The sequence below is a fragment of the Ciona intestinalis genome, chromosome 8 (assembly GCF_000224145.3).
Source record: "Ciona intestinalis chromosome 8, KH, whole genome shotgun sequence".
Taxonomy (NCBI): Eukaryota; Metazoa; Chordata; class Ascidiacea; order Phlebobranchia; family Cionidae; genus Ciona; species Ciona intestinalis.
In genome coordinates, this window is record NC_020173.2 from 28,173 (window position 1) to 48,858 (window position 20,686).

A 20,686-nucleotide genomic window follows, 5' to 3' on the forward strand; every position below is an offset into this window, starting at 1 on the left:
AGCCAATGGCAGACGGGAAAATGCAAATATTCAACCTGTTTTCAAGCATCTGCAGGCTAAAATCAAGGGGACAATCGCTTGTATGACGCAAATAATCAACAAGTGAATTGCTATTATGTCGTAATCAATTGCCAGGTTAAACAATCACTATTATGATGCAATGAATCCACGTGTGAATTCTTACTATTTCGTAACGAATATGCTGCCTGGCTGGGGAAAATATTGTAAATGAAATAATAAGCAGCGCTACTTCTAGAACAGATCTTTCTTGATTAAACTAACTTTTTTCTATTTGTCTCTTCAATTACAGTAGCAAAGATTTAGAAATATTTTAAACGAGAAGGCAGGATATAGCGATAAAACAGCAGTTGTTAAAACACGCTTACAGTTAAAAACAGATTATTGCAGCCCACATTGTTTAGAATGCGATACACCGAAAAATCCTTGTCTGTTTAGCAGCAATATTGTTTAATAATCTAAATTCTAATGTAGTAATAGAGAGAGTAAACCAAACTCGCGTTAGCAGAAAATAGGCTTTCAAGAAATATACCCATCGATTGTTGGTGGGGAAGGTCTTTCTAGTGGTAAATGTTTTCAGCCGTTGCTGTTTGAACTGAGCTAAAATATGCTTTAATGCAGTGGTTCCCAAATTCTATTCCCGTACCACTTTTTGGTTCATGCAGCGTTCTCGTACCACATACTAAAATAATAGGCTTGTGAATGTTTCCAAAAAGTTGCCTGACGGCCCTGACCATTCTTACTCATTTATCGGCGGGAATTAGCTACACAAACTTTGCACTGCTTTTTTCATGGCTGCGTGTAAACTGTAAAATAAATGTTTAATTTATCGCAGCCTTCTGGCTTCTCTCTCGGACTCAAGCAGCCTAGCGCCGATCGTCAAAAATAAATAGTGTATTAGGGATGTGCCAAGCCGAGCCCGAACTCAAAAGCTCGTGCCCTAACGTCTCCTTTTTTGACGCTCGGCGCTCGGCCCAGTTTTCCGCCCTTATGCTATTGCTATAATGTTGCACGCGAGAGCGAAAAATATTAAAAATGATAAAAGTGAAGCTACTAAAAGATAACGAGACTAGTCAGTGTAGCTTTCTCTTTAATTATTTTTCGTTCGTTGTGAATTTGCTCTCTCGCAAGTAACGAATCGCAACGTCAGCGAATTTGACCGTATCGAATTACAGCCAGTGTCCAATTACACGAGCGCCCACCCAATGTTTCCGTATCTGATTTTAAATAAAAAGCCAAAAACCCGAAAACTTTTTTATAATGAAATAATATAAACTGCTGCCATGACAGCCCCCTTTTCCGCAAACACGCACGCAGCCAGAAAGTGCTAAAACACGCGTTGCATTCAATATTACACTCCTTCGCTTTGAATACAATTGTTACGTCACTTGTCCTATTGTAACGTAACTACTAATTATGACGTTTCATAATATAACAATCGGGAGGAATGTGCCCACTTCTAACCAACCACGAGATCAAACCATCGTGTATGAGCGTCACATGTTTAAGCTATGCGCCGGCGTAGGAAATAAACGAAGACGCATGCGGTAGCATACATTTCACACCTAACAAGCGAAGCAATCGTTGTGAATTTATTCTCGTGAAAAATGACGTAATGAAACTCTGGTTCTCGTGCGGTGCCAACAAACGATGTTTTTATGGCTTCTGTCCAAGCTCGGTCAGGACGATACTTTGTAATATCATATTACAATTTCTGTTGGTTCCAATTTACTGATAGCGTCGCTCCTCGCTATTATATTTGCATTTATTAAAATTCACATAATCGCGATTTACCTGCAACAAAAATTATACACAAACTACAGATCGTATGGAAGCGAATAAAACACGATTGCTTTCCAACAATCTCGTTTGTGATGTAACGATCGTAATGGTTTATTAAAGTTATTCTGTCGAAAATAATCGTTTAATTATCCACGATGTACATGCGTGAAACTTGCACCAATGTTTCATTTGTTTATATTAATTTAGATACGTCCTTTTAATAATGTAATATTAGTTTTAATTTACCGCATAAAGTAGAATACATATTAGTGTGCAAGACCAATATCTAAAGCGTTTATATCGCCTCAGAGTTAACGTTGACTGGACGTAAATATCTGTATGACAGTCCCCTTTTCAACGCGCTGGTTGCGCCACTGGCTGTAACAGTTTTAAATAATTTTGAATTAAATATTTTTTTTATATGAACTCTACATTTTGCAACAGTGGGAATTACGAATCGAGACGTCTCTTTAACCGCAAACCACGTGTTCTGTATTACTTTGATTAGCGACACTTTTCGGCTGAACAGGAACGCATTCTCGAACGCCTTTCTCCTTGATGACGTCATAAGTGCTCAGGCTCGTGCCGAGCTTTTTGTTGAAGCCCGGCGAACCCGAGCTTTAACAACTTCAGCACATCTCTATAGTGTATATTTTTGCCCTATCAGCATTAGCCAGATTTTATTATCTGCAAAAGTTGAAAGTAGTAGTGCAGCCATAAAAAATATAATGGTTTCAAATATGTTTATAAAGAAGGGCTGCCAAGCTATATCTTTGTTCCGAAATAACACAGGTTTTCTGGTGGAGAATAGGAGGGGGGTAGTGTAACTCTATGGTTTAGCCAGTGCATTTTGAGTTTTTGACATGTAAAATCGTGAAGTATTTTGTAAAAAAAGGATTTTGTAAAAATAAAACCAAAAAAATATAAATAAATAGTTTTAATGTTTTTAAAAATACGGATGATTATTTTAATAACCTTATTAAATAGCTACCTACAAAGACATTTACTTTGTCTTGGTCGTTTTAAAAACTTACAAATGAAAGCAAGTTACGTTAATTTCTGCCAGCTGATTTCGTTCCTGCCAAAACACACGCAACCTTGCGCACGCACTTACACTCGGGCAGACGGGTGCACGAACCGGTGCATTCGCATCAATGGTTTCTGGAGTTTTATATCACCTCTTTACAAGACAAGTCTGTGAAGGGTAAGCATACAAATTTGTTGATACGCCGGCCTATTTAACATTCGTTATGAAATTCACTTGTCCCACGGACTTTTTTAGTTGTCTGGGACAAGCGTTAATGTCGAGCTCTGGACATTCCTGTCAGCTATCACTATCAGCATGGGCTAGGTTATTCCTTTATAATGTGTTTAGGAGGCGAACTTTTTAGCCAAGCTTGACCGGGTGCTAATACCTTCATGAAGAAGAAAAACACGTTTCTGCTGTTTGCAGAGTTGCGGTTAAATACCGCTTTATAAAGATCATGCAAGATGACGCCTTTCGTGACGTTGCAATTGTACTATTCATATAAAAAAAATATTTAAAAGTTATTTTTATTTAGTAAAGCAGTGTTAATTACAGACTATGAAAAATAAAAGTTTCAGATATTTTGCTTTTATTTAATAAATTGATTACGGGACCAGTGGTCACTCGTAATTTGTTGACTTTGCAATTCTTTACTATCTAGAGAGTTCAGTTTTTAACGACTTAAAAAACTAATATACTGAAAGAGGAAAGTCAGCTGTCTTGTCTTGATTTTCTTTTGGTTGTTTTACTTTTCTTATTTGTACTATTTTTTCCTCGTGTGCATTATTATTACAGATCAGTCTTCAAATCTTTCTTTACCCAAATAGAGAGTTTTAAAAAGTCTGGTCTGGGAATTCATAAGCTTTTTATCTTAGGTTCACATTTTGTTATATACTTTTAAATTGTGTTTTCGTTTATTTAAACAACATTAAATTTGAATTAAAGCTGAAATATAAAACTATTTGTTAATTCTCCACAGCCATCATCATCTTCGTTTGGTAACCGACATCACTCACGGTCACTTCCACCATCACCAAGTGGTTTGTCACCTGTCAAACCTGAACGATGTAGTGACCGCTTTATACCAGCACGTGCAGGAGCGCGATGGCATATTGATTTTAACATGATATATGACAAGGGTTCCAGCAAATCACCCCAAAATAAACCAAATAGTAATCAGCAAAATACAACTCAAACCAATCCAAATTCACCTCAGCCTCAAACTCAATCATCTGCTGGACCAAATCGTAAAACAAGAGATGCTAGTGAAAATGGACAAGGTAGACACAAATTTAATATTCTTTTTGTTTAGCAGTTTCACTGCCAAACTGGTAAACTACATATATTAACAAGCAGGTACGCCAATTTCTTAAATATCCGGGGTATGCAGAGCGCACCTGCGCGTTGACTATGGTTAAGTGGTCTACAGGTCTAGGGCTGCTGACTAAATTTATGTTGCTAAAATTATAAAAATATCTAAATACTGATGTAGGGATGCACATTACAGAATAATAAGGTATTCTAGGATATCCTAGAATACTTTAATTCGAATCTAGAATTCCGAATCTAGAATTTCGAATCTTTTTATATTTATAGGAAAAAAAAAATTTACCCACAAAAGTCAGTTTATTGACCCTTTCATAACAGCCTTGTTGGATCTTGAGTTGTAAAATGATCAAAAATTGTACTATTGAGTAGTTTTTGCGTCATGAAACGTATAGCAGGCTATGAAAAGACGTTACGAAACGTTTACTCTCGAAAGTCCCACAAACACAAAAATATTTTTTTTCAAAATTAATAAGTTTCAAAAATTGTTAATATAGTATATGAGATGACGTGTAATGACGTCATTAAACAGTATACCGAATCCCGTAATTAGATTCGAATACAAAAGGATTCGAATCTCACGGATTCGAAATTCTGTAATGTGCATCCCTATACTGATGCCACATACAATTTGAACATATATAATATATATATATCATATTTATATATAACTTTAAACCTTGTGTTGTAGACAGCTTAATGTACCAATGCTTGCTAAGAAACGAGTTACTTGGATCTGAGATAGATCGATTAAAAGACAACCAATTAGAAGGAAGAAAAGTTTGCAGTAGCCCTGGCTCAGAGAAAAAGAATTTATTTAAGGTATATAATATAAATATTTATGTTTATGTATATTATATATTGTTTAAACTTAATTTCTACTTTTTTAAATGTTAACATAATTGTATCAATTCGTAACATTTTGTTGTCATCTGTCATACTACTTAATAATGTTGTACTTTGACGCAATCTCTGTCTGTAAGGCAGTCTTAATAGCTTTGATTACATACATTTTAAAAATAAGCTTGATTGCACTGTACAATTATAGCAGCATGCCAAATGATTTCTCATGAAAAATCATTAATTGACATACATAGGCACCAAAGTTTTAATTAACCAGTTTAGGCAAACTCATAGTTACAAATATTAACACTGGTTATGGTTTACCTTTTGTATTACCCGTTATGCAGCAGGTTAATCGTTTGGGTTACAGTAGTGCTTGTAACCTATTGAAAGGTCGTCAAACTTGCAGGTGCAGGCTTGCGCAATATCCTACGATCTTTGTTTTCGTCACAATGATGATTGTGAACTAATGTATTGCCGGTTTGCCGCAAGTTGGTATTTCTAAACGTATTACCTTTCGGTAATGGATGTACATCACAATACAGCTTGTGGTGTAACAGTTAGGTTGGTGGTTGTATGTATAACTAGCAGTTACGTAAGGCCAGTTAAATCGTAGAGACTCGAACTTCAATCGTTGACTTGTAATTGGGAATGGTTTATAAAATGCTTAAATCGTTTATGTATGTTTATTTCATTATGGACCAGTTAATAGGCGACGTGCCAAATTCCAGGTGAGGCATTTGCCTAACCTGTCTGACTGAGTTATGCACCTATGTTGACATGACATGTATATGTTCAAAACTGGAGGAAAAAACAAAATTAATTAAACATGCGTCAATCATGTATCACAACACACGATTAAAGCTGTGTTCGCCTATCACCGATCAAAGCAGCACTGCCGCCACGATTTCTCTTCGTTTTAAGAGACGCACTTATCAGGGTAAGGTTTGCGAGCGAGAATAATGTTTCACATGTAGAAATAATCGACGTGTGAATTGCCATTGTGTCGTAATGAATCCAGGCGTGAATCCTTACTATTTCGTAACAAACATGCTGCTTGGTTGAGGAAAATATTATATATAAATATAAAGCAGTGACCGACCCGATTTAAGTAGTTTATTCCCGTCTGTTTAACAGGAAAATTACATTTATTTGACACGCAACTGTTAGGAAGGCAATTCATGACATGTGCCCGTCTTAGAAAAAAGAACACCTATTTCTATGGTTTAATTTTATCCTGGTTCGCGTGTTTTAAGTTTAATTCGAATTGTTTTTGGCGTTTCGGGAGAAAAGCAGCTTTGGAAGTAGACGTTAGACGACATTTAAAACGTAGAAATGACTAGTAAACATTACATTCTCACACAATAATAGAATTGTAGCCGTAACAATTGGCGATTTTGCAATTATTTGATAAAGTTAAATATATTTATTTAAGAAGATTTTAGGAATAATTTGCTTTTATAATTGGAAAATCCAGGGTTGCTGCAACCCCTGCAAATTTCTCAGGGTAGGCCTGCATACCCTGCACCATATAAATCGACGCCAGTGCACAGTAGTGACTAGTGACATATGACCTACCTACAGCATGTTATAATCTTGTTTTTTTCACTATTTTATGCTAGGGAAAACCCCAAGCCCTAACCCTTAACCTATCCCTAACCCCTAAATCCAAAAAAAAACTAACAAATTACGTAATCTGTAACGTAGAAATCAAAGGTGGTAATACGCATTTTATGACGTAATAATCTAACCTTTGACGGCTTGTTTGGAAAATACGATGACGCAGCCTGATTTCGTGCATTTTCTAAGTTAATTTTCGATAGGAACACCAGAGTTTTTTTTAAAAAGATTATACAGCGGGTATCAGGGAGACGCAAGAAACATTTTGAGACCAAAAATTTTACTGGTCACCAGCGGCAGTATTACCAAAAAATCTTCCAAAAATGTTTTATTGATTTCTGTAATAATTTACATTGCCTTTGTTACGTCATAAGAATAATTATGACTGTCACAGCATCAGTCAACCTTCCACCCTTGTTACTCTGGTATAGGGGTTATTTACCACGACAAGATTCAACAAAATAAACTGGGAAACTTTGTCTTTTACTACGCAATCACGAGTTCAATCTGTTCTAGAATCATTGTTTATTACCAGCATAATTATGTGTCGAACTTCTTGACCTAACAGTATTCGTTATAACTGCATTTTTGCCAATAGGAGTCGCGTCACAAATATAGTGAGGAAAACCTTGCTTGATGGCCCGTTGCAAAATTATGATTTCACATATTGGCCCGCGATTTTAAAAGTTTGGGAACCCCTGTTGTAATGCAATATTTCTCAAACTTTACTGTGTTTGATGTGGCGGCAAACAAATTTATAAAATCTTTAGTATACTTTTCCTATATCTAAGTTTGAGCCAATTAAATGCAGCAATTAATAATGTTTTCAGTATTCCCTTCGAATGAAGAGAGTCGATTGCAATGAATCAACATCCCCCTATTCATTATCTCCTATTGGATGTAAAAGGTTGGTAGACTAATATTATTGTTTACAAAATTTATTTCAAAGAATAATTACAATTCAGTCAAAAGTTACTTCGATCTCCACGAAAACCAATGCGAAAAATCCCAAAAGTTCCTTTCAAAGTGCTTGATGCCCCAGAACTACAAGATGACTTCTACCTCAATTTGGTTGATTGGTCGTCTTCTAATATATTGAGGTGAATGATTATCAAGCTCAGCCCGATCGTTACGAAACGGCGTTATCAAAGAATATTGTTTCACTACAGAAAATGTTTTTATATCAAATTATTTTTATACTATGAAATGGGATACGAATAAGTATAAGAATCCGGGTTTTAATTTTCAATATTTTTTCCTACACAGCGTTGGTCTTGGTGCATGTGTGTATTTATGGAGTGCATGTACAAGTCAAGTAACAAGGTTGTGTGATCTTGGCTCAGAGGAAGACTCTGTAACTTCTGTTAATTGGAACGACAGGGTGATTACTTTTATTAATAGATTAGCACTGCACTGTTGAGCTAAATCATTTAATATATGACCAAGTAATAAATATGCATTTACTGACACGATAGTAATAAGATAATTTATGTAATGTTGGAATCATTTCTAAGTTCTTTTATTGCTGTATGATTAAATGTAACTTGCTTTATATTTATGTGGCTGGAAAACGTCAGTCATAAATGTTTTGATTCCTCACTTTGTAGGTGATTGTTTTAATGTATGACTAGCTATTTAGACAACTTATTAGTGACCATTCGAATTTGTCACCTATGGCCACAATGTTAGCAGTGACAAACCATTGAACCCACATCTTTAGACATGGAGAGTCTTGTGCACTAACCACTATACCTCTCCGAACTGCTCTTACTCAGTTTTTCTACTAATGTTTTCAAATCTTTTTTGTTTACACTGACTATCTAAAAATCTATATTTTGTCCTATCATCCCTTTAAGATTTGTTTGAAACTCTGGTTTGTTTGTTTAAGGGGAACCTAGTTGCTGTAGGAACCCATAAAGGTTATGTACAAGTTTGGGATGCACTTGCCAACAAAAAGATTAAGCAATTAGAAGGTCATACTGCACGTGTTGGTGCACTGGCATGGAATGGTGAACAGTTGTCGTCTGGCAGCAGGGACCGGATTATTCTTCAGCGTGATATTCGCTCCGCATCAGCAGTGACACCGGGAAATTCTGATAAAAAACTTGCAGGTCATCGTCAGGAAGTAAGTAACTGTTACTGCAATGACTATTTAAAATGTTTTCTATATATCTGTCCGTTGGCGAAGCACAGTTGATTAGCGCGCCTGCCTCAAACTAATAGGTAATGGATTCAAGGCTTGCCGTTGCTACCTTACTGGGCGTATGTGTCATTTGGCAAGAAACTTAACGACAATTGCTCCAACCCAGTGGCCACTAATGGGTTGTCCAAATCATCAGCCACACATAAAAAAATTAAAAAATTCACAAAAAAATAATCACCTACAAAGTAAGATACTTGGTAACCTGTAAGCTGGTGCAAGATGTATGAACATTCGTGTTATAACGACTGTCGCTTTCGGGCCACTCGAAAGTAAAGTAAGTTAACATTCATTCATTCAATGCTTATTTAAACATTTTACAATTTCATAGAAACAACTAATGTTATTTTGAAATTGCAATACAACTTTTTCAATGATTTATTCTATACTGCACACCTGGACCAAGTGTTCAATCATATATATATTTTACTAGTCACTACTAATTATCAAAAAAAGTTTCTATATAGTGGGGTGGGGAAGATGGGACACCTTTAGCACATAATTTTTAAATATCCTAATTGTGTTTTAAACAATTAAGAACGGTGTATGGGAGCCGTGACCATACGGTTTAATAATTCTTTGAATGTTTTTGTTTACTACCAAATGAGACAATAAAATGGAATGAAAAGGTGTCCCATCTTCCCCCACCCTACCATATATTTTTAAACTGAGTCTGTGTGGTATCATTTCTGATTAATTCATTATAAAAATTGTGTAGTGTAATAGATTTTTAATATTTTTACGATATGCTGCCTGCATAACATGTCAACCATTTACTCAGGTTTGTGGTTTGAAATGGTCACCTGATCGACAGCATTTAGCTTCTGGTGGAAACGATAACAGATTACTTGTGTGGAATGCAAGTACATCATCGGCATATCAACACCAACCAATGCAAACATACTGTGAACATCTGGCAGCTGTTAAGGCTATTGCTTGGTCCCCTCATCAACATGGCTTGCTTGCTTCTGGTGGTGGAACAGCTGATAGGTATTCAGTGTGTGGAATTAAATTAAATGTTATGAGTCTACATTAGCTTATTCTGCAAATTAAAGTAAACAATAAAAGCTAATACCACAAAGTAGGTAATTCAAATTTGACAACAATAATTTTTATTTTAGGATGCACTGGTAACATTTGGTTCTTCTTGTTGAAACGCAAGCTTTTGTCTTATAATGTAGAACAGTGTGGAAATTTTTTTTGCTATGTTTAAAATTGATTTTTTAATAAAACTAATGTTACGGGTATGGTGGATCTGAACCACCTGTACACCAGTTATAAAATTTCACATGCGTTCATATTTAGTTGTCACTTGTCACATTTGTCAGTTTCATTAGAAAAATGTTAAATATTTTCTTCCTGCATTTTCGGTGACAAATTTAACCAATTTTAACTTGCTTATGAAATATGTGACAGATGTATACGATTCTGGAACACTTTAACACAGCAACCATTACAATGTGTTGATACTGGATCACAAGTTTGTAACCTTGCATGGTCAAAACATGCAAGTGAACTCGTTTCAACGCATGGCTACAGTCAAAATCAAATCTTACTCTGGAAATATCCATCACTAAAACAAGTTGCAAAGCTGACCGGTCACACCTACCGTGTGTTATACCTGGTAAACATTTCATGGCTTGTTACTGCACTTATTATATGGTTTATTGTGAGACTAAATAGTAAAAATTAAAATGATAAATTTACAAATTCCACAACAATTTTTTTTTAATTAAAATTTGTTTTATGAACCCCTATGTTTGATAATTTGATACATAAAACACATCAGGAATGAATAAAAGAAAAGGAATAAACAAATAATATTCTCTAATGTTTACATGACAGGCCACTTCCCCTGATGGCGAAGCAATAGTTACTGGTGCTGGCGATGAAACGTTGAGATTTTGGAATGTTTTCTCTAAATCTCCATCAACGAAAGATTCAACTTCAGTCCTTAACTTATTTACAAGCATTCGCTAGTATTATGTTACTTGCACATGTTCTTGTGTTATTTATAGTTAAGTTTATTATTGAGTGGAAAGCGTAACAATCTGTTTAAATATTTTAATTTGCCTGCCATGTGTTGGTAGGTAAAGTTTCAATTTATTTTATCTTTAATGGCGCGGTGAATTGTTCTTTGTGTCATTTTTTGTGTTTATTTATTATTTAATCAAAGTTGACAAAGTAAATGGCACACTATTTTAAAACTAAGTAAGAATTAGTAAATTCCACTAAAACAAAACAGTTAAACCGCAAATATAAAACAATAATATTCAAAACCAAAATATCAGAAGGAACAGGCATGCACTGTGACTTTAAATAGATTGTTGACACTTTTGAGTTGTTTTTTTTTATCAATGAATGAAATTAAGTATATTACTATATGCTGATTCAGTTTTAAGCAGCTCGCTTGCTGAGCTTATGCAAGCGTACTGCCATACGCAATTGCAGTGTTATACAGATTATTAAAGTTAATGGCCCTCTGTCTTAGTTAATTAATTTTATTCTAGCTATAAGTTTTAACGTTGTGCTGACCTTTTTATTGTATACATATTGATTTTTTTCAATTATCCCAAACAATTTCACTTGCAAACAACATAAAATATTTGATGTATTTATTTTATTTGTACCATATCTAATCCATATTTTAAACATCAGTTTTGTTTGTTATTAGTTTTCTGTTAAGTATTTGCACCTCCCACGTTTACTGATTTTTGCGAAGGTAACACACAATACAGGATGTAATGATCATCGGTGACGTTCTGATGAGTTCTGTAGGAATGAAACGTAAATTTATGAAAAATGTTAGGTTTAAGTCTGGCTAAGTGGCGTGTACAGTAATTATAAAGCACTACTTGCGTGTAAAGGGGTAATAAAGGAAGTGTGACGTATTTGTGCCTTTATTGTCACTCGAGCCTGAGTGAGCTCGTGTTACAGCCTCAGGTTTAGTTTTAGAATTGTATTTTTCTGAGCAGACCTTAAGGTTTGATTTTGTAGAACAATTTGAACACGGTTTAATACCAGAGTTTTTTCGATGTAATTCTAAACGGTTTGGATTGCTTAACACTTCAACGAAATGAACAATGTCTTGCTTGGTACTGTGGTAGGTTGGGCAGAATTTGTGAAAGGTCAACGCTCGTTCACGTTACGTAGTGTGGTATCCTGTTTGTAATGTAATTGAACTATTTACATACTCATTGTTCAGCGCCTGATCAAACAGCATAGCACACAGTATAGAGGTGTGCAAAGTCACACAATTTTTTTCTTATTCCAGCAGTCTGTGTAACACAAACCTGCGTTGGGTTTAGTTGCACCCACAGTATTTAACAAAAAAAACGTAGGGACGTTTAAAAGGTGTATAAAGGATTTAGTAGCTTGTACAGTATATGATAGTGAAAGTCCATTTCCAATAATGTTAATGTTTAAACTGGTCCGCGATTACTTTCGCTTTTAAAATCACATAACTAATGGTTCTACAAAATCAGTTCAAAAAGTACCCGCATTTTCCCTCTTATCTTTACATTGTAGAGCAAGCAGTATATATAGACATATAGACGCAAGTATAGTGAAAATGGCTTCGAACGGAAAAACATTTTCGGTAAGTAAGAATTATTCATGCCGTACACAAGTAGGCTTTTAATAGATTACAAACAAACCATTCAAATTTTGGCAATAAATATCTGCAAAACTAGAATGTGAAGTAAAGTGGTACACCAAGTTGAAAGTTTACTTACAGATTATATAAGTTTATGGCTTATGTAATATTTATGACACATTCACTTGTAGTTGCGAAAACGGCGCTTTTTTGTTTCGGGCAACATCCTTGATAATCTGTAAATAAAGTTACTATTCAAATCAAACGTTTGTGCGCTTCTCCGATACTTTAATCTGATATAAGCAACTTTATCTTATCTGAGCTTCGTTGCTTCATTTGCAACTGCACATGCCGCCAGCCGACTAGAAACGCGCTGAGACTGTAGTCATTCAGTGAATAACAAACTCATGCCACAGTTTGTATACGAGGAAACAGGAACTCCGTCTCAAACTGTTTAAACCGTTTGGTGGTATATAACAGGTTGTTACTATTGCCATACCAGTGCCGAACGTATGCATTTAGATAGTTCAAACTAATGATTAATTTAGTAAGTGTAGGTGGTTTTTCTATCCTACGCTTTATGTGGTTTGTTTTCCTTAGAAGGTTTGTGTTGAAACTTGTGACGTTTTCTACGTCAGACATAATAGATTAGTCATTCCACCCACATGCGTTACATACCAGAACCATAATATCACGTATATAGCGCGATCAGCGTCTTATTTAGCATAGTGGTAATTACCCTATTAGACTTTATAGCTGGTCAGCTTTAAAATAAAAACATTTTGAATTGTAAGTAAAAAAATGTTTGTTGAAATAATGTAACCTAAAAACTAATGTGGTATTCAAAGTTTTAATTTGTAGTGATTGTGTTTCCAATTACGAAACTAGGAGTGTTTCTTAAACAGTTAGGTGCTTGTTGTATCAATATTACTGTAAGTGCTTTCGCAATGTTTATATATTTAGTACATGCATTTCAACTTGTATTAGCAGAATCAATGAACAACATATTCAAAAGTTGTTTCGATTGTTACAGATTTTATTCGTTCATGATGAATTCGAAGCGATCTCCTGCTGTTAACCGTCGTTCGCCAGCACCAAGTTTTCAAACACCTCGTCCCTATTCTATGTACGTCAGTTCGAGGCATTTAAAAACAAGCCAAGATAACATTTCACTGACGTCGTCTTCTAGTTCGTCTTCTTTCAGCGAAGTTCATTCTACAAACGGAGGAAATCAAACGCTTGACTCAAAGTAAATGATTCATATTTTAAAATCTACACGCATTTTCTAATTGTTTAATAAGAGTGTAAAATAAGATCGAGCAACAACACATTGCTTGTTATAGTAGGGTGGGGGGAAATGGGACACTTTGTCAGACGAGACATTTTTTTAATTTTATTTTTACGGACCCCAATTTAATGATAATCAGAAAAATAATGTTACAGAAATATTCGACAGTATTATCACGACTTTATAAAACGCCCGTAAAAGCTGATTACTGTTTTTAAATATTAAAAAAAATATGTAAAATAGAAACAATATACTTTGAACAGGTAAAAAAATGCGAAATAGTAAGAGGCTATTTTTTAATGCTCGCTAAATCATAGTAAAGCCAATGATTTTTTTTGGTTTGCGTGTGCGAACGATTAAACTAGTTTCATAGCTTCATAAACAACCTTGAATATTTCGAACAGTTTGATTTTGTCTCATAAAACTAGTTTTAATTTTGTAAAAAAAAATACTGAGATATAAGATGAATAAAATAGGCAGGGTCAATATGACTTTAATTTGAGATATTTGAGATATAAACAACAAAAAATATCGGTTTTCATTTATATATATATGAAGTTTACACGACAAAGAAACTAGCACAACCTGTCAAACTCGGTGAGATAACTACAAGTTGCAGAATACTGCCAATGTAAATATATTTCAATTCAATGTCCCATCTTCCCCCACATTATAGTTTTGTATGTTTTCATTGCCAAACTTTGAAAGGTTTGCTTTTAATTTAGTAATTTAAACCTCAGGGGATATTCAACTATAAGATACTGAATCATAAAAAGATAATATTTTGAAAATATATTTGAAATTTGGTCATTTGCACTTGGTGATAATTTATGAGAAGTGGCTTGTGCCAAAAACAGAGTAGTAATACCCAATTTGTAGCAGAAAAATAAAAACTTTAATAATAGTTATAATCAATTTTCTGTTCAAATACATTTGTAGGATACAGTATTTATCCATTGATGTTCGAACATTACCCATTGTTAAACAATACCAATTGTTATGCAATAATAAAATGTATAGGTAACATATGTTAAAACTATATCAGTAGGACAAGAAAAAGAATGTTTCGACTTAATTTTTAAAGCAAACAGTACTATTTCGTGTTATTTACGTATATTCCTATTTACAAATAGACTTAATATACAAAATTAACAATGATTTTAAACTGTCCCATCTTATCCTGTGTGTTTTCGAAGTTGTAAAATTTCACTTTTTGTGCGGATCGCTAAATAACTGCTCGTTTGTTCTATTATATTTTATTAAATTGTTGTGAATTAATAAAGAAATGATGGTACTAATTCGTGTCATTACCAAAAATACGTCATCTATTTTGATTTTGGAAATATTTGGCAATATGTGCTTAAGTGTCCCATCTTCCCCCATTGTACTAAACGTTATTGTTCGTGTCATGGTCTGACGTTATTTGGTTCAATTAATAACGCAAAAGGCATTTATATATAATCATAGTTTAATAAACAAGTTTATTATTAAACTATGATATAATATATATACACGGTAAATCTAAGTGGCCCGATTTATGTTTTCATCTTAAGAGTTTTGTTATACAGACAAAAAAGGAATTCCTCTGCCGAATTACTGTCTACACCAGACTGCAGTGGAGTAATCAACGGTTTAGTGTGTGGGAACCGAACTCTTGACGTTTACGAAAATTCATCTGCTGAGCTTACACATAGTCGTTCTATCCAACAAAAGAAAAAGAAAAAGTCTCCGTAAATGTCTATCGTATTACATGCGTTTGTATGCATTCTAACTCATTTGCACTCAGATCAAAAAGGCTTGCAGTCATGCAAGTTGCAGGGCCAAACACCAGAACATGGTTAACACCAAAAACTATAAAGTAAGTAGTATAATCGTTTGTCACTGATCTGCTAGAAATTTTATCATAATGTGTATTGTTTGCTAAACAGACGGCTTGCTACACCAGGCCCTGTGTTTGGAACTTGCATTTCGAAATCGGGAAACTGTTATGTTTCGGTCGTATCCATTAAAGGTGAAAGACTAATTCAAGCATATGACAAAAATTGTAATTTAGTCAAGTCATTTCCAACTCGAGCAACAAAAGGAGGAAAAGTTTTTGAACCTTACCAGGTGACTTATATTTTATAACAAGTAAGATGTCAATGTATAGTACAATGGGGGAAGATGGGACACTTAAGCACATTTTGCCAATTTTTTCCAAAATCAAAATAGATGACGGTTTTGGGGTAATGCCACGAACTAGTACTATTATTCCTTTAATAATTGACACCAATTTAATAAAATATAATAAAACACACGAGAAGGTATTTAGCGACCCGCACAACAGGTGAAATTTTACAAATTTGAATATTTATAAATAGGAATATACGTAAATAACACGAAATAATACCGTACGCTTTGAAAATTAAGTCCAAACATTCTTTTCTTGCTCTACTGCTATAGTTTTTAACATGTTACCTAAACATTATATTATTGCATAACAATTAGTATTGTTTGAACGACTGTGAGTAATGTTCGTATCCTACAAATGTATATGAACTTGTAATAACAGAAAATTGATAACAACTATTACTAATGTTTTTATTTTTCCTACAAATTGGTTATTACTGCTCTGTTTTTGGCACAAGCCACTTCTTATAAATTATCACCAAGTGCAAATGACCTAATTTCGAATATATTTTCAAAATATTATCTTTTTATTATATCAGTATCTTATAGTTGAAAACCCCCTAAGGTATAAATTACTAAATTAAAAGCAAACCTTTCAAAGTTTGGCAATGAAAACATACAAAACTACAATGTGGGGGAAGATAGGACTCTAAATTGAAATATATTTACATTAGCAGTATTCTACAACTTGTAGTCAACCGACCGAGTTTAACAGGCTGTGCTAGTTTCTTTGTCATGTAAACTTCATATATATATAACGTTAAACGGTTAAATCGATATTCGATATTTTATTGTTGTTTTTATCTCAAATTAAAGTCATATTGACCCCTGCCTATTTTCTTCATGCTTATATCTCAGTGTTTTTTTACAAAACTAAAACTAGTTTTATGAGACAAAATCAAACTGTACGAAATATTCAAGGTTGTTTTATGAAGCTATGAAACTAGTTTAATCGTTCGCAAACTAAAAAAATTCATTGACTTTACTATGATGTAAGAAGCATTAAAAAATAACACCTTACTATTTCGCATTTCTTTTTACCTGTTCAAAATATACTGCTTCTATTTTACATGTTTTTTTTTATATTTAAAAACAGTAATCAGCTTTGACTGGCGTTTTATAAAGTCGTAATAATACTGTCAAATAATTCTGTAACATTATTTTTCTGATTATCATTAAATGGGGGTCCGTAAAAAGAAAATTTAAAAAATGTCTCGTCTGACAAAGTGTCCCATCTTCCCAGACCCTACTATATCTGTTATTACATTCAGCCTAAGTTCGTAACACTATACACTGTAAATCGTAAGCGTAAAAATGATTCGATGTAGAATGGTAATTTCCAAAGATGTGGAAATTACCACTTTCCTCAAATGTTCCACAACTTTCACCCATAGGGTAAACTATTCCCACCCGTCTGACTTTTACTCCTCCAAACGTGGAAATGTCGAAAAAGATGGGTGGAAATTTCCAGTGCACTTATAACACTATTGTACAATTATATTTAGTTCTTTACCAAAGCGGCAAATTTATAATGTAATTTTATTTTTTTTCAAAAAATGGCTGAGATTAACACTTAAAAATGGGCTTCTCTAAAACACGCAATCTACGCAATCTTCTCTAAAACACGCAATCTACGCAGTCTTGTTTTGTCAAATTAGTAAACGAAGTTTTTTAAATAAATAATTATATTATTTAACCAAATATGTCCTAACTAAACTAACGCAATCTATAGAATTAACACATAGCGCCACCTTTCGGTCAAGTCACGCAATCTACACAATCGGATATATACATAATCTGCACAGGCTAATTTTGTTAAAAAATTAAGTAAGTCTTTTTAAATAAATTTATCTGTCTTTTAACTGTGGTATACTCAGAATATCAACTCAATCTACAGAACAACACGGCAGACAGTTAACGACAAATTTAAAGTATGCATTGCAGCTGAACGTCATCAAACGTCAACTTTATGTTTAAAAGTACTCGTTCAACACAGTTTTTTCAATTTGCTAGGTAGTCTAGTGCAGCGTCCGTATATAAACGCTCTGGTCTAGTGGTTAAGGTTCTGATTTTGCAAATATGTAGCACGGGTTCGATTTCCGCTGTCGGAACATTTTGTTAAATTTTTTTATTGTTTTTTTTTGTATGTAGGGTCAGGCGTTAGGAGTTAAATAAATTTATTTTAAAAAAATTTGGTTATTTTTTAAACAAAATTAGCCTGTGAAGATTATGTATATATCTTAGATTGTGTAGATTGCGTGACTTGACCGAAAGGTGGCGCTATGTGTTAATTTAATAGATTGCGTTATTTTATTTTAGGACATATTTAGTTAATTAATATATATATTTATTTATTAAAAAACTTGGTTTACTAATTTGACAAAACAAGACTGCGTAGATTGCGTGTTTTAGAGAAGATTGCGTAGATTGCGTAGATTGCGTGTTTTAGAGAAGCCCCTTAAAAATTACTTTCTAGTTCTACGATTTAACCATAACGACGCGAATCCCATTCACAATGGGAGATTGAGGTTGCTGGCGCCTCGAATACGACATTGTCTTACTGTTCTCATACAGTCTTATAAAAATTGTACTTATTTTACCTGTGCCCATTTAATGAGAGACGAAACCGGTTACAGTATCACCCAACAGTATTCTCCTAGTCGAATAAAGTGGGTGACAAAGACGAATACTGTTGTTATTAATGTTCGGAGTTAAACGACTGCAACATTTTTTCATTGGCTACAAAAGGCATATTTTGGCATATATTTTGAGTGTGGAAATATTGGACAATATTGGCTGGAGGGCCCCGTCTTCCCCCACCCTACCATTTAAGGCTAATTGGGTAAATGATTTTTTTTCCTCACAGATTTACGAGATGCCCGATGACAACTTGGCTGTGGCGTGTGGCAATTGCGTCACAGTATGGACAAAAGAAGGAAAACTGGTGGTGGAGCATGGTCGGAATCTTTTCAAGTTCGCTAAGTTTCTTGCTGTTCGATCAACAGGTACAGGTTTTAATACATATATACACTACGACTACAGCATACAAAATATATAAAGTACAGACTAAAGAATTCTTAAGCACAGTTAACTTTTCAGGCGAAATTGTCGTTGCCGACTCTGATGGTGATTCAGTGAAAATCATCTCTGCTGGTGGACAGCAGATCAACAAACTTAATTGCGATTTTAAAGGACCAACAGGGGTAGCGGTGGATAGCAATGATAATATTATAGTTGCTGACTGGAAAGACCAAATTCGAGTGAGTTCGTAAATTCTTTTTTACTAATATTGTTTTCTTTGTGTGTTCTAGGGACAAAGCATTCTTACATTTCTAAAAAGCGCGTGGCAAAGCAGTTGCCATTGTTATTTAAAATAAAAGTTGATGTTGAACGAACAAAAGGTTGCCATTGAATTCCCATTTGGCGCACTCCAATCTGTATGACCGAATACAACGTATTTAATAGCCGATGCTCATTTGGGATGCCCGATGATCTATATTTAAAAAGCCGAAATGTTGATGTATGCTTGTTTGAATAAGTAATCCACTTCTTTGTTTAATAAAATGGGCCAAAATATTTATTACAATTTGATTTCGCTGAGTGAAACTATTTTTGTGATATAAGATGTAAATGTTAAAAATAGGCAGAGGACATTATGTCTTGAATTAGAAGCTGAATAAGCAGAAAAGTACCAAAAAAAATATATATAAAGCTTAACGAGCAAAGAAACTTTCTTTTTAGTGGAATAGTGTGTACGATCGGTAACAATTTTTTAAACTATTTGTCAGATATTCGACACTGATAATGTACTTGTGCGTTCGTTTGGGCACAAAGGTGACGGTGACGGAGAATTCGATTTACCGTATGGAATTTCAGTCGATTGCGAGGACAACATAGTTATATCTGATATGTGGAACGACCGAGTGTCCATTTATACATCTGAAGGACAATTTATAAAACACATCGTACCTACTGCGGGCATCTCTCAAATTCTTCGGCGACCAGCGTTTATTTCAGTTTCTTGCGGAAAGATACCAGAAGACAATCGACTTGCAGTCACCGATTTCTTAGCTTCGGCTGTCCGAGTGTTTTCCTACTAGTGGTGAAACCAATATGATAAACATCATTATTGAAACCAATATATTAGTATATATCGTTCTTTTAAATTCGATGCTATTTTATTTTATTCAGTAATAAAATATAAGTTGGCCAGTTTTCAAGCAAGTACAAAGAATGATGGATTTACAAACGCCTTCTATATATTTGCTGTTTCCACTTGATTGATACTAAGTATAACAACTTGTACGTCAAACCGTAACAATCAAATTAAGTGAACGACTTTATTGTGTGATTATGGTCTGTACATTAATATATGTTTAAATACATTTCTTTAACTCCAAAGTTGTACCAGCGACATGCTATAAAAGTTCATCCTTTTTTCTCGTCCCATTTGGTAGTTAACAAAGAACATTCACAGTGTGGGGGGTGGCCAATGTTGAAGTTGTTGCTCGCGCTCCGCAGCCTCGCGACGACGCTGTTCCATCCTGCCCCGACGCACACGCTATCCGACTCCGCAACGCATTGCACACCGATGTATGACAATTGTACGGCACATCTCAGTTTATTGTACGGAGAACGAGCGACATCGAGCTTACAAGACAAAGTGAGAACAGCAGGGTATTGCAAGCACCGTACTGCCTGACAGTAGAGGAAAGTGAAAGGTTTATATAACGAAAAACACGTGTAGCAAAACAATAAAACGCGCCATTGGCATGTGGCAATTGCCTCGCCTGGCATACACACAACTGGGTAATTGTT

The 20,686-nt window shown here is 34.5% G+C and overlaps 3 protein-coding genes and 1 long non-coding RNA gene across 9 annotated transcripts in view; 2 read left to right on the forward strand and 2 right to left on the reverse strand.

The window, feature by feature from the left end:
• LOC100185469 (protein FAM183A-like) overlaps positions 1-2,787 on the reverse strand; it is a 7,925-nt gene extending 5,138 nt beyond the window's left edge. The window contains exon 1 of the mRNA XM_018812963.2: positions 2,776-2,787. The gene's annotated coding sequence lies outside the window, so the exon portion shown is untranslated. The remainder of the gene's footprint in view (positions 1-2,775) is intronic.
• LOC100179951 (fizzy-related protein homolog) overlaps positions 1-11,705 on the forward strand; it is a 13,617-nt gene extending 1,912 nt beyond the window's left edge. Inside the window, exons 2-11 of one of the 2 annotated variants that reach the window (XM_026835642.1) lie at positions 2,867-3,004; positions 3,807-4,107; positions 4,845-4,975; positions 7,447-7,523; positions 7,582-7,716; positions 7,883-7,997; positions 8,505-8,741; positions 9,598-9,806; positions 10,233-10,440; positions 10,662-11,705. In XM_026835642.1, the coding sequence (XP_026691443.1) occupies positions 3,951-4,107; positions 4,845-4,975; positions 7,447-7,523; positions 7,582-7,716; positions 7,883-7,997; positions 8,505-8,741; positions 9,598-9,806; positions 10,233-10,440; positions 10,662-10,796 (1,404 nt within the window). In that variant the 5' untranslated portion in view covers positions 2,867-3,004; positions 3,807-3,950 and the 3' untranslated portion in view covers positions 10,797-11,705. The remainder of the gene's footprint in view (positions 1-2,866; positions 3,005-3,806; positions 4,108-4,844; positions 4,976-7,446; positions 7,524-7,581; positions 7,717-7,882; positions 7,998-8,504; positions 8,742-9,597; positions 9,807-10,232; positions 10,441-10,661) is intronic. The other variant, XM_009860900.3, reaches the window with a different exon arrangement.
• LOC104265866 lies at positions 11,422-12,866 on the reverse strand. The gene is made up of 3 exons (XR_001974852.2): positions 12,551-12,866; positions 11,838-11,978; positions 11,422-11,588 (listed from the first exon to the last, which is right to left on the reverse strand). It is a non-coding gene; the product is annotated as an uncharacterized LOC104265866 (long non-coding RNA).
• LOC100182282 (E3 ubiquitin-protein ligase TRIM71) lies at positions 11,998-20,269 on the forward strand. 5 transcript variants are annotated; one of them, XM_009860898.3, is made up of 8 exons: positions 11,998-12,414; positions 13,445-13,660; positions 15,268-15,429; positions 15,486-15,557; positions 15,628-15,808; positions 18,735-18,873; positions 18,968-19,128; positions 19,657-20,269. In XM_009860898.3, the coding sequence occupies exons 2-8, from the start codon at positions 13,458-13,460 to the stop codon at positions 19,966-19,968; spliced, it is 1,230 nt and encodes a 409-aa protein (XP_009859200.1). In that variant the 5' UTR covers positions 11,998-12,414; positions 13,445-13,457; the 3' UTR covers positions 19,969-20,269. The 5 variants fall into 5 exon arrangements, with proteins under 5 accessions (XP_009859200.1, XP_018668507.1, XP_018668506.1 ...); XM_018812962.2 differs by lacking the exon at positions 11,998-12,414 and adding an exon at positions 12,804-12,891; XM_018812961.2 differs by lacking the exon at positions 11,998-12,414 and adding an exon at positions 12,813-12,958.
• Positions 20,270-20,686: the final 417 nt, after the last annotated feature.